General features: G+C 35.3%; 3 protein-coding genes across 6 annotated transcripts in view; 2 read left to right on the plus strand and 1 right to left on the minus strand.

Annotated features, from left to right (window-relative positions):
* The window catches only part of mipepb (mitochondrial intermediate peptidase b), a 31,834-nt gene extending 31,002 nt beyond the window's left edge, over window positions 1–832 (plus strand). For all 4 annotated transcript variants that reach the window (XR_015501525.1, XM_087271376.1, XM_087271377.1 and 1 more), the window contains 2 exons: window positions 502–575; window positions 654–832. Coding sequence is in view for 3 of the 4 variants with exons in the window: in XM_087271376.1 (XP_087127502.1) it covers window positions 502–575; window positions 654–739 (160 nt within the window). In the remaining variant the exon portion in view is untranslated. The remainder of the gene's footprint in view (window positions 1–501; window positions 576–653) is intronic.
* Window positions 833–3,255: 2,423 nt separating this feature from the next.
* On the minus strand, window positions 3,256–8,455 carry rps25 (ribosomal protein S25). Its single transcript, NM_200815.1, is given in 6 exon segments — window positions 3,256–3,311; window positions 3,393–3,396; window positions 3,398–3,492; window positions 6,116–6,299; window positions 8,023–8,115; window positions 8,437–8,455. Coding segments are annotated over 4 exon segments (375 nt in total). The 5' UTR covers window positions 8,440–8,455; the 3' UTR covers window positions 3,256–3,311; window positions 3,393–3,396.
* A 35-nt stretch (window positions 8,456–8,490) lies between these two features.
* Window positions 8,491–12,254, plus strand: LOC110440057 (uncharacterized). Its single transcript, XM_087271444.1, has 3 exons — window positions 8,491–10,874; window positions 11,316–11,480; window positions 11,590–12,254. Exons 1-3 carry the CDS (start codon window positions 10,583–10,585, stop codon window positions 12,213–12,215), a joined length of 1,083 nt encoding a protein of 360 aa, XP_087127570.1. The 5' UTR covers window positions 8,491–10,582; the 3' UTR covers window positions 12,216–12,254.
* The last annotated feature ends 524 nt before the right edge of the window (window positions 12,255–12,778 follow it).

A 12,778-nucleotide genomic window follows, 5' to 3' on the forward strand; every position in this document is an offset into this window, starting at 1 on the left:
AGACTCTCACAACAAGAAAGCAATTAAAACTTATGAAATGTGTGCTTTATTTAATATTCTGCATTCATTTGCTTTATTTTTATCGTGTGCCCTCATTTATTTCGTTTCTTTTGCTTTACCTTTAATATAAATATTTTAAAATTGTTACATTACTTGTTGCAAAAAAAGTAATATTTATATTGCTTGTACTATACTTCTATCAGTTTTGTATTACCATTTTTTGTAATAGCCTGTTGGTTTTTTAATAAAAAATAAATACAGCTTTTTTAATTGAAAACAAACAGGAATTTTCATTTTCCGACTTTAATTTTAGATTAAAAATGTTTTCTTAACACGCGCAGATGAACCGTTTACCACAGAACTACCAATGTGAGCTAACAAAACCAACATGGTTACTTTTGATTTGATGTGTACCTCAAAGATTATACTCATGAAAAGCATATTAGGGCTCTTTACTTTTTACAATGACTGGTAAAATGAACAAAAGTTTCTCATTTGCAGAGTGATGGGAGAGCGATATCGCAGAGAGATGTTGGCTCATGGAGGAAGTAAAGAGCCTATGCTGATGGTCCAAGGTAAAATAAAATAATTACAAGACTTTTGGATATAATCTTAAGAATAAATGTTCACAGATGCTCATATTTTCTCCTCAGGAATGCTACAGAAGACTCCTACCATTGAAGACTTTGTTGACGCGCTGGTGCTGGATCTCGATGTTAACGTGAAGCCCCCAGTTTAGCAGATCATCATGACTCAGACACTGAATATCTCATTATTTTCCAACGTCTTGCTGCCTTTAAAGCCTTATTAAAATGTGAAGAGATGACATGAATATCTGGTGTCGCTTCAGTCTGTTGTGCCATATTTCAAAATGAACTAGGTGTAGAAGTGAACTTCAGGTTTATTAAGATATTTTAAGGAATCGTTATCCCGAAGGTGGCTCAGTAGTTAGCACTGTCGCCTCACAGCAAGAAGGTCACTGATTCGAGCCTCAGCTGGACCAGTTGGCATTTCTGTGTGGAATTTGCATGTTCTCCTTGTGTTGGCGTGGGTTTCCTCCTGGTGCTACGGTTTCCCCAACAGCCCAAACGCATGCACTATAGGCGAATTGGATTAATTAAATTGACCATAGTGGGTGAATGTGAGTGTAAATGAACCAATCACTGGGCAGCGCAAGACATATGCTGGATAAGTTGGCAGTTCATTCCGCTGTGGCGACCCCTGATGAATAAGGGACTAAGCTGAATATCACGGAGATGCTTGCTCATGGAGGAAGAGCCTATGCTGATGGTCCAAGATAGGACATTAACATTGTCCATTAATTAAAATAAAGGAAGTTTATTATTAACTCAAGCCATGGGGTTCAGAAAAACGTACAAAATGACAAAAAAATTAATTCAATTCATTTTGACCAATTTCACAACAAACAACTTTTACTATAGTTGCATATTAGGTAAATCTTAATTGAATGAAGTTAGTTATTTCTACCGAAAAAAAATAAAGCATGTTAATGACTAAATGCTGCAGGGCTCAGAAAAATTCACAAATAATCAAACAGAATTTCTTTTTCCTTTTTAATTTCTCAGCAAACAACTTGATTTGTATAGTTGTGTATGAAGTAATTTGCACTCACCGGCAACTTTGTACTAATAAAATACCGGGTTGGACCCCTTTTTCCTTCAGAACAGCCTTAATCCTTCTGATTCCTTCATGGCATCTATTCAACACGGTACTGGAAAATTCCTCTGAGATTTTGCTCCATATTGACATGATTGCATCACACAGGTGCTGCAAATTTGTTGGCTGCACATCCATGATCTCCCGCTCCACTATATACCAAAGGTGCTCTATTGGATTATGATCTGCTGACTGTGGAGGCCATTTGAATGCAGTGAACTCATTGTCATGTTCAAGAAACCAGTCTGAGATGATTCACGCTTTGACATGGAGCGGTTTTCTGCTGGAAGTAGCCATCAGAAGATGGGTACACTGTTGTCATAAAAGGATGGACATGGTCAGCAACAATACTCAGGTAGGCTGTGGCGTTGACAATGCTCAGTTGGTACTAACGGGCCCAAAGTGTGCCAAAGAAAATATCCCCCACACCATTACACCACCAGCCTGAACCGCTTAGACAAGGCAGGATGGATCCATGCTTTCACGTTGTTGATGCCAAATTCTGACTCTACCATCCAAATGTCGCAGCAGAAATGGAGACTCATCAGACCAGGCAACATTTTTCCAATCTTCTATTGTCTAGTTTTGGTGAGCCTGTGCCAATTGTAGCCTCAGTTTTCTATTCTTAGCTGACATGAGTGGCACCAACTACATGCCACGCTCAAAGTCATTTAAATCAGCTTTCTTCCCCATTCTGATGCTGTTTGAATTGCAGCAGACCGTCCTGACCATGTCTTCATGCCTAAATGCATTCACTTGCTGCCATGTGTTTGGCTGACTAGGAATTTGAGTTAACGAGCTGTTGGACAGGTGTACCTAATAAAGTGGCCGGGGAGTGTATATCTTGATTCATGTTAGTTTAGTTATTTTAAGATTCACTGAAAGCCACGAGGCTTGAGAAAAAAAATGACAATGTCTTATTTTTCTCCAATTTCTCAGCAAACTTGATTTCTACAGTTGCATAATAAATTTGTCTTGATTGAAGTCAGTTATTTGTATTGTGGGAAGAAACAAGTTTTCTTTGCAGTACATTTACTGCCATGACTTTTTGCTTTGAAGGGGAATTAAGAAACTGCATTTGTAATATGTTTGCATTTATTAAAATACCAGTTTATTTAATCTTCGTTACAAATTTTAAAGAGCTCTCATGATCAATATCTTGCAGATTATGATCTGATGTAAAACATGAGTGTTTTTTTTCATGAAGCTAGTTGATCAAACCTGAATCATAAACATCACTGAATTATGACTAAATTAATCTAAATACTGTAAATCAGCATTCAATATAGCTGCTTTAAGTTTAAAATAAATGTATTGTTTGCAAAAGGTGTTTAAACTGAAGGACACTACTCTGTTTTACAATTTCTTCTGAATGACCATTATTTTGGGCTACTATGAACTAAATTATAAACTGCTACTTATACAGCAATAAAACTGATCAGTTTTTTTCCTCAATGCTTACTCATCCAGGTAATTTTCTAGAAAATACAGCAATCAAAATGAATATTTAATAAAGATATTCATATGCTCTCAATGAGAGGTGAATTTCCACTTTGACAAAGAAACACAAACACAGGCTTAATTTTATGGTTTTTATTCATCTATACAAAAGACCATAACTCAAGCCAAGGAACCTGAAAGAGAGATGAACAAACAGTCAGCTAACGAGACTACATTAAAAACGCATCAATTATGAACCATGAGTTGACAATCACCATGTTTATGCCTCCTTTTCTGGAGCTGCCTCGTCTGTGCCCTTGGTGTTTCTGGTGTAGATCACCTGAGCTCTGTGTTTGGACACCAGCTTGATCAGGCCTGGCCACACAAAACAAGAGCAGAAATCATAATGAACAAACTTACTCGATAAGTGCATTTGGCCACTCAACTTCAGTTCATTAAAAGTGATAGTTCAGCCCAAATGTCAAAGTAGGTAATTATTAATAATTGTCCCAAACCAGTTTTAGTATCTTCTGAGGAACACAAAATAGGATATACTGAAGATGTTGGGGGGCCATTGACTTTAATAGTACTTTGTTTTAACTATGGATGTCAATGAACGACTTATGTCAAAAATCAGACAATCAAAGCATTTAGAACCACTTGAGTGTAAATAAATGAGGAAATGTTTGTTTTTAGATGAACTGTCCATTTAACATGTTTGCATACCTTCCAATACTTATGTTGATGTAGGAACATAACTACTGCTTAAAGGCTGAAGCTTTTATATCTTGAAGTGAAAGCTTGTTATAAATTTTACAAACAGTAATTCATAATTAGGGCTGCACAATATGTAGTTTCAGCATCGATATCGCAACGTGAAGATTTTCAGAGTTTCTGCGCTGAGTTTACTTTCGAGTATCATTTCATTTTATGTTTGAACAACTAAATGAATGCTTAAGTTTATTTAACTGGTTGTATTTTAATTACATTACCATGTCGATGCTGAAAAAAAAAAAACTTATAAAATTTTAAATAGTCATAGAAACTAATGTGCCCAATATTTACAAATTATTAAACACATCTTCAGTCTTACCAATATAAATATTATAATGTGCCATTAAGTATAACAAAAAAGTTAGACAAATAAAGAAATTTAAAAAAACGAATGTAAATTTACAAATTAATATCATTTGAGGGGAAAAACGAACAATTATAAAAGTACACTGTAAACCGTTATCAGGGCATATGCAAGAATCCTAAAGTTCATTTCAATACCATTTAAAAGACCTTTTTAGAATATAAGACCTCATCGACACTTCAGCATCAAACCATTGACTTAATAAACATTTGTAGTTAAATAAAGCAATGGAGCACAACCATGCAACAGAACTCGAATAAGCTCCGAAGAAACAAGCTTGAAACAGTCAATTACGTGGTTGTTTACAGCGACAGGCTTCAGCCACTGTTCAAACTCGTCTTTCTCCAACCAGGAGAACGCAAACTTATGTTTTCCCATTTTGCCGTCTGTTTTACTATGTGTGGAGAGCGTCACATCACCTTCCCACGTTTATCACAAATTACGCGACATCACCTGGACGAAAGAGCTTGGCCGGACCTGCCCCGGTCCAAACCAATCATGTGGATCAAGCGCGCCATTGTTAATATTAGGAGGAAAATAAAGATATTTATGCTCATTTGGAGTAAAACATTTTGGACAACGCTAGAACAAAAATTAAGACCTTGAAAAACACGATTAAGATGTTAATACATTTTAAAGGCCTTAATTTTCTCACAATTGATTTATCAACTTTTAATACTTTAAGACCCCGCGGACACCCTGGTTATACATACATTCCTACACTATATATATATATATATATATATATATATATATATATACATATATACACATATATATATATATACATATATACATATATATATATATATATATATATATATATATACACACACACACACACACACACACACTTTTTTTATGCAAATTATTATTAACATGCAATTAATTCAAATATTGAAATGAGGATTTCAAATGCTAAAAGTTTGAGGTTGAACAATGAAAAAAAAAAAACATCGGTAATGAGGAAAAAAATCCACTAAATAATAATAAAAAATAATTAATTATTTTTAATTAAATTATTTTTAATAATAATAATTAAAAAAAAAACATTAATCTACAACAGCAATATCAAGGCACGGCAAATTCAGAGATTTTAGAATAGTTTTATACATTTGTAATTAAATATTATTTATAATGTGATTATGTAATAAAAAAAATTTTTTCAACAAATTGTACACCTAATACACTTTAAAGGGGATAGTTGATGAAAATGAAAATATTCTCACCCTTGACTCTTTCCAAACCAGTTTAAAAAAATTTGTTTGAAAAACGTTGGAAACTAAACCATTCACACAACTAAGTGGGAAAAACAAATAATTTGCAAGTCTATAAATTTACAAGTTTTCCAACATTCTTAAAAACATCTTCTTGTGCGTTTAACACACAAAAAAAAAAAAAAAAAAAAACAAGACCTCAAACATATTTGGAAATAGAGGAGGAATAAATGACAATTTTCATTTTGGGGTGAACTATCCCTTTAATATCAGATCTACAAGTCTTAAATTGACCATACGCAAACCCAATTTAAATTAGAATTATAAATAGTGTATTCAATCTACTTAAAGAATCAAATAAAAAAACAAAAATCATAATGAGCTTGAATGACTTAGCAGTAAAAAACTGAACCACACTAAACTAAACTGAACTCAGCTCTGAAAACTGGACTGACACAGTTTACATTTACTAAATGTCTATGTTAAGCTGCTTTAATAGATTCTACATTGCAGAAGCGCTACAGAAGTAAAGATCAATTGAAAAAATTGCATTGTGTGTATGCAGGTTGACTGGCAAACAAAATCTGCCATCATTCCGTCATGATCGATTCCTAAAATTAAACCGCATTTCTCTAATCATCACCTTTTCCCAGCAGCTCCTGCAGGGCAGCTCTGGCCAGGGAGCCTCTGATCTTCAGCCTCTCAGAAACCACAGCCGGGGTGATCAGCTTGTAGTTCGGCACTTCTTTGTACAGTTTGTCATAAGTGGCTTTGTCGAAGAGGACCAGGTTGTTCAGCTTGTCCCTCACCTTTCCTTTGGACCACTTCTACTCAAGAGAAATACAGGGAATTCAGAGTTACAGTCCATTCACAAATCTGACACCAAGTCTGCATTAACCCTTTTTTTAAATGTGGCTGTCAATTGAGGCATTTATAAGGTTTTTATCCAGCCTAACATAAAGAAACCATTCGAAACACATTTAAGTGTCACCTTCGCTATACATCTGTGTTTATAGATTTCAAATCACAATTAGGGCTGCACAGTAGATCGTTTCAGCATCAATATCGCAATGTGTGTAGTAATCGCATCACAGGATGTCTAGAGATTTCTATTTAATTTAAACCATTTGGACACAAGACATTAGAAAGTTTTCTACTCTACCAATTAGATTTATATATTTATTCAATAAAGACACTTTAATTTGATTGAAATTATATCTCAATATTGTAAGACCATCAAAAACTATATTGTTGTTCGTTTAATTTTTAACTTTGTTCTATCAGTTTCATACTTGCTTTTAATTATATTATTGTGTGTATTTTTGTGTTATTTTGTATATTTTATGCAGATGCGCTTCAACAAAATCAGTGTATAATTATTTTTTTCCCCAAATAGTCATCTTGTGTAATTATATTCTTAATCGCAATACATCTCCATCTATCTATCTATCTATCATGGGATGATAACCAGTTTCCAGATTTACAGCAGTTAAAGTCAAGGTTTTAATACCACTAAAATGTTTTGTTATACTGGTCCTAAGATAGATGTAAGGCTTTTTTTGTTTATTTTTTATGTGTTAAGAAACTAAAAGAAAGCAAAAGTCAATGATTTATTTAAACTGTCAAGCCTGACATGTTTACCGCTCCAAAATATTTAAAACGTTTCTTAAGTGCAAACAAAACTTATTACAAAGCAGTAATCACAATACTGTAATACCATGAAACTGGTATTTTTATGCAAGATTATCATACTGTCAGAAATTTATATAGATATATATATAGCAGAAAACAATATATCACAATGTAATTTTTCTCCCAATATCACGCAACCCTTATCACAATATTTTTAGAGATCATTTTTCTACTGTATCACATACAGGTAAAGTTGGTTTTATTTTCGCACATTCGTTCATTTAGCAGTCTTTACATTGTTTACCATGTTACTTTGAATATTCGATCGGAATTAGCATGCAAGTATGACTTCAAAACCATATTAACACTATCTAATTGCCTTTGAACAGTGTTGTACTTCGATAGTCATTTGCTGCTAATATGATTTCCCTATTTACAATTTGTAAACATTAATTTTCTGAAATTACATTATTAAGGAGAAAGTCTGAATATAAAACCAACTCTACCTCTACCTGTATAACTCCATATATCTCCACTTCTGATTTACTTGCATGGACCAGATTAAGTTTCACTCAAATCTATATTCTTAATATTTTTAGGTCATGTTCATACAGTTTGCCTGACATACATAAATGGTGTTTTATATACATCCTCATATCTTTGACACTATAATTTTAAACTAATCCTAAAGAACTTACAGGATTATATGCAATTTAAACACACATCTGATCAAGTAATACCCACATCTTTAAACAACATTATTAACGACTTGTTATACACACATTCAACTTCAAATAAACCGGAAAAAGAATGGCGATAACTATTAATTTTGACCTTATTCACTAACACCATCTCACATCAAAGACTAAAAACATTACTGACAAGTGAAATCAACAAAAAAAATCAAGATTATTTTACCTTCTTCTTCGCTTTGCCTCCGGATTTGTTGACGGGATCCTTGTCCTTTTTGGACTTGCCCGCATCTTTCTTCTGCTTGCTATCCTTGGGCGGCTGGACAGTACAGACAACTCATTATAATCGCATGCATACACACGTACAAATAATAAACACGTATTTTAACCAAAACACTGCCATATTTTCAATAACCCAATGTGAGATTATGACTTGCGCGTGATTCAGGCCTCGCGCACGATGCGGCAACACTTCATGCTAAATAATCATACACAAACACTTAAATGACTCATTTAAGCGATTATATTGTATGCATAATGCTTTAAAACGTAAGTCTGTGTTGTTATAATGCGGCTATTACACGTAAAACATGGGTAAAAAGTGGTATTTTCGGACATTTGGGGCCGCTCGAACACTCACCATGCTGAGGCGTTGCGAGCTGCGGAAGAGAAAGGAAGTCGTGAACGCGCACGTCCGCTTTGTCCGTCCACGTGCGCGCTTCGACTGTCGGAGCGTGCGCGGTCTCAGAGTTCAGTGCACGCCATCTGCAGGACTGGAGGTAAAGTAAAAGAAAGGATACATCTAAAAATTTTATTGATAGTATTTGCTGAACATTTTCAATCAAATGCATAACAATTCTTTCAATATTACACATTTTAGCATAACATGTGTAAGCAAAAAAGGAGAGAAAAAAAAATATAGGAGCGGGTGTACATAACATTTACCATAGAGAAGAGAGCTAGTTTAAGTATGTTCACAGTTCTGGTCGCTTTACGACTTGAAATTCCTTTAAGAGTCTCAAAATAAATGTTTAAATCAGCCTTGAAATGGAAGATGTTAGGCTTCCTCTCCTACCATTTACACTTGTGTATATGAAACTTGCCTAATATCATCAACAGATTTAACATAAACAGGAGATTCTTATCTATATCTTTTTTATAAAAAAAATCTGACATCTCTTTTCTTAATAATAATTCTATGACCACTCAGTATATTAAATATACATTCAACATAAAACCAGAAAAATGTAACATACATACAATAAAAAAAAAAAATCATAACAGTCTCAACATCCATTACACAAAAAACACACGATTCAGAAATTTCAACTTTATACCTATAGAAACTGGTTGGATATATTTTATGTATTTTAATGTATATTTCACGGTACAAGAGCTGTCACTGGGTGGCACCTTTTCAAAAGATACACATTTGCACTAAAAGGGTGCATAAAAATACCTCAAAAGCTTTTATTTGTACCTAAACATTTTAAGAGGTACACTTTTGTACTTTTTAGGTACTAATATATAGCCTTGATAGGGAACCTTTAGGTACAAATGTGTATCTTTTAAAAAAGGGACCACCCCAGTGACAGCTCTCCTGCCTTTATTTCTGAGAGTGTAGTATTGCAGTTCTGTATTTTTGTAATACGTTATTTAAAATGTATTTATGAAGGGAGTTTTGTTGTTTGAGTTTCACAAAACCTTTTTTTTTTGAGTCTACTGCCATTAAATATATCAATTTCTAATTAATTATTATTTAAAACTCACAAATAAAACAGCTTTGGTTGCTTATAAAGGAATTTATCCAGCTGAGATGTATTTTTATCTAAATTCACAAATAAAAAACAAGCTCACAAATTATGTACAGTTCATTAGCCGTGATTTGTGATTAGATTTTAATATTTGCATGTCCAAGGAACGTTTCACTATTCATAGGCGCCCCGGTTTAGAAAAGAAGTAATAACGTTAATGATTATAGACAGATTTTACAACATATAATATAAACATTATTAAATAGCTTTAGGATTATTAATTTAGGCTTCTTGGCATTGGCCGAGGCTCCCTATTTCCCGGGGCCCTAAGCGGTTGCTTACCTTGGTTAAGTCCGCCCCTGATTGATGCAGAAATAAAGGTACAAGTGCTGTCATTGGGGTGGACCTTTTTAAATTTGCACTAAAAGGGTCCATAATGACACCTCAAAAGCTTTTATTTGTACCTAAACATTTTAAGAGGTAGACTTCTGTACTTTTTAGGTACTAATATGTACCCTTGATGTATTAATAGGGACCTTTTAGGTACAAATGTGTAGCTTTTTAAAAAGGGGCCACCCAGTGACAGCTCTCCTGCCTTTATTTCTGAGAGTGTGGTACAAAAGTATTGCAGTTCTGTATTTTTGTAATACGTTATTTAAAGTGTATTTATGAAGGGAGTTTTGTTGTTTGAGTTTCACAAAACCTTTTTTTTTTTAGTCCTGTGCCATCAAATATATCAGTTTCTAATTAATTGTTATTTAAAACTCACAAATAAAACAGATTTGCTTGCTTATAAAGGAGGTTATCCAGGTGAGATGTGAATTAATGTACTTTTACTTCATCTTCAGTCATAGAAAGGAAACATCTCAGAGAAGTGTCCTGTTGCCATAGTTACAGTTTAGAATCATCATTTAGAACGCGTTCTGAGCTGTACGTAGAGCCGTGCAGCACTCTGAAAACTCTGGCTTAGAGGTTGTAGTTTGTGTCTGACATCGACTAAACAGCTTTCCTAGTGAAAAACTTGAGCTATCCATGGTTTTTCAAACTAGCGAAGCTACTGGTGATTTGCTGATGTCCGAGCTACATACCCCGAAGTTTTTTGGCAATCCACGGTGTAAGACCGAGATTGCCATCGCTATGACTGCGGACCAGAAATATCCCAGTGACACACCGTCAAAAATGTGTGTCCAACTGGAGGACGACCAATCAAGAATGGAGGAACCAGCGGTGAAGCCGAAGAAAAAGAGCTTCTTTAAACTGCCCTCTTTCCTCAGAGCTCACCCGAAAAATGTGCAGTCCAGTCAAACACCCGACAGCTCCAATGGTGAGCGGTATTTAGGCCTACATTGTAAAGGGGTTTCCCTGATATGAGATTATTTAAACCACATTCTATACAGTTTGAGGATTAATTCACCCAAAATATTACAATTCTGTTATTAATTGCTTAACCTTGTGTAGTTCCAACACCATGAGACCTTCCTTAATGTTCTGGACACAGATGAATATATCTTAGATTAAACTGGAGAGCTTCATATAAGTTGTTGCAAACAATTTATATGTGTTGAATTTAAGCAAACAAATCAAATTTAGTAATATTCAACCTAATTTGTTTGTTTAAATTCAGCCCAAATAAATTGTTTACAAGCACTTAACTTAAAAATTAATGTTGTAAATCCACAGTACACATTTGAATATTGCTTTTCTTTGTATTTCCTCTCAAATGACTGTGGAAAAGTGTGTACTACAATCGTTTCTCTTTTAACAGATGAGCTGAAAGAAAAGAGGAAGAAAAAGAGCCGGCTGGCGTCGTTCTTCAGAGCGTGCAGAAAACACATGAAGATCTCTTGCCTCACGTCCAACAAAGAGATGGAGGATGAAGAGGAGGAAGAGCAGAAAGAGCTCCCAAACTCTCCAGACAAAGGCACTGATGGTAAATAAACACATCAGTCTATAATGCTATTAATACATTGTATTCTTCACACAGACATCTTGAAAATGACAGTGTAAAATGTGTATCCACTTCATTTCTCCTCTAACAGATGACTCTCTGTGCTGCTCCACGTTTGAGAACTGTCTGGATGTGAATTCTGTCATCATTCATGAAATACGCTCTGTGGAGGACGAGATGGACGTCAGTAAAGGAGAAATCCCACTGACACACACTGACTTATCCTGCAGAGAACAAGAGGAGGAGAAGGAGGACAGGATTATGGAGGAGGAGGTGAAAGACAAGAAAAAGAGAAGGAGAAGGAAGAAAGTGGAGAAGGTGGAGGAGCCAGTGATGGAGAAGGAGGAGGAAAAGATAAAAGAGGAGGACGGAGGGAAAGAGAGAAAGATAAAAGAGGAGGAAACAAATGAGACAATGATGGAGAAGGAGGTGGACAAGACTGAGGAGGAGGAGGATGGAAGGAAAAAGAGAAAGAGAAGGATGAAAGAGGAGAAAAAGGAGCGAAGGAGCAGGAGGAAAGAGGAGAAGGAGAGGAGCAGGATGAAAGAGGAGAAGGAAAGTGAGGAGGATGAGGAGGACATTGAGATGATGGACTTGAAAGAGGAGATAAAGGAGGAGGAGGAGGTGAAGAAGAGAAACAGAAAGAGGAAAATCAGCAGCAGGATGAGCAGGAGAATGATGAGAAGGAGAAATAAGAGGAGGAGAATGAGAGGATGATGGAGGAGGTGGAGAAAAACAATAAAAGATGCATTCAAATTCTTTTGTCCCCGTCTGTTTTGTTCATCTGTTCAAATATCTGATTAAAATGAACTCTGGTGTCTGGTGTTGTAAATAAACTGAAAAACATAATAATAATCAGCAGCAGGATGACGATGAGGAGGAGAAGTCAAAGGAGAAGGATGAGAAGATGAAACAGGAAAAGAAAACAGTGTAACCTGCTGCTGGGCCCCTAAATTACCAGGGCCCTATGCACTCTGTCACCTTAAGACGCAGCTACACACACACATGGACGTACGCACGCACACACACACACAAAGGTGTAATGGTGTGGGGAATTTTTTTTGGCAAACTTTGGGCTCATTAGTACCAATTGAGCATCGTGTCAACCTGAGTATTCATTCATTCATTTTCTTGTCGGCTTAGTCCCTTTATTAACCCGGGGTCGCCACAGTGGAATGAACCGCCAACTTATCCAGCAAGTTTTTATGCAGCGGATGCCCTTCCAGCCGCAACCCATCTCTGGGAAACATCCACACACACACTCATACACTATGGACAAT

This window comes from Danio rerio, chromosome 10, assembly GCF_052040795.2.
Source record: "Danio rerio strain M-AB ecotype USA chromosome 10, GRCz13ab, whole genome shotgun sequence".
Taxonomy (NCBI): Eukaryota; Metazoa; Chordata; class Actinopteri; order Cypriniformes; family Danionidae; genus Danio; species Danio rerio.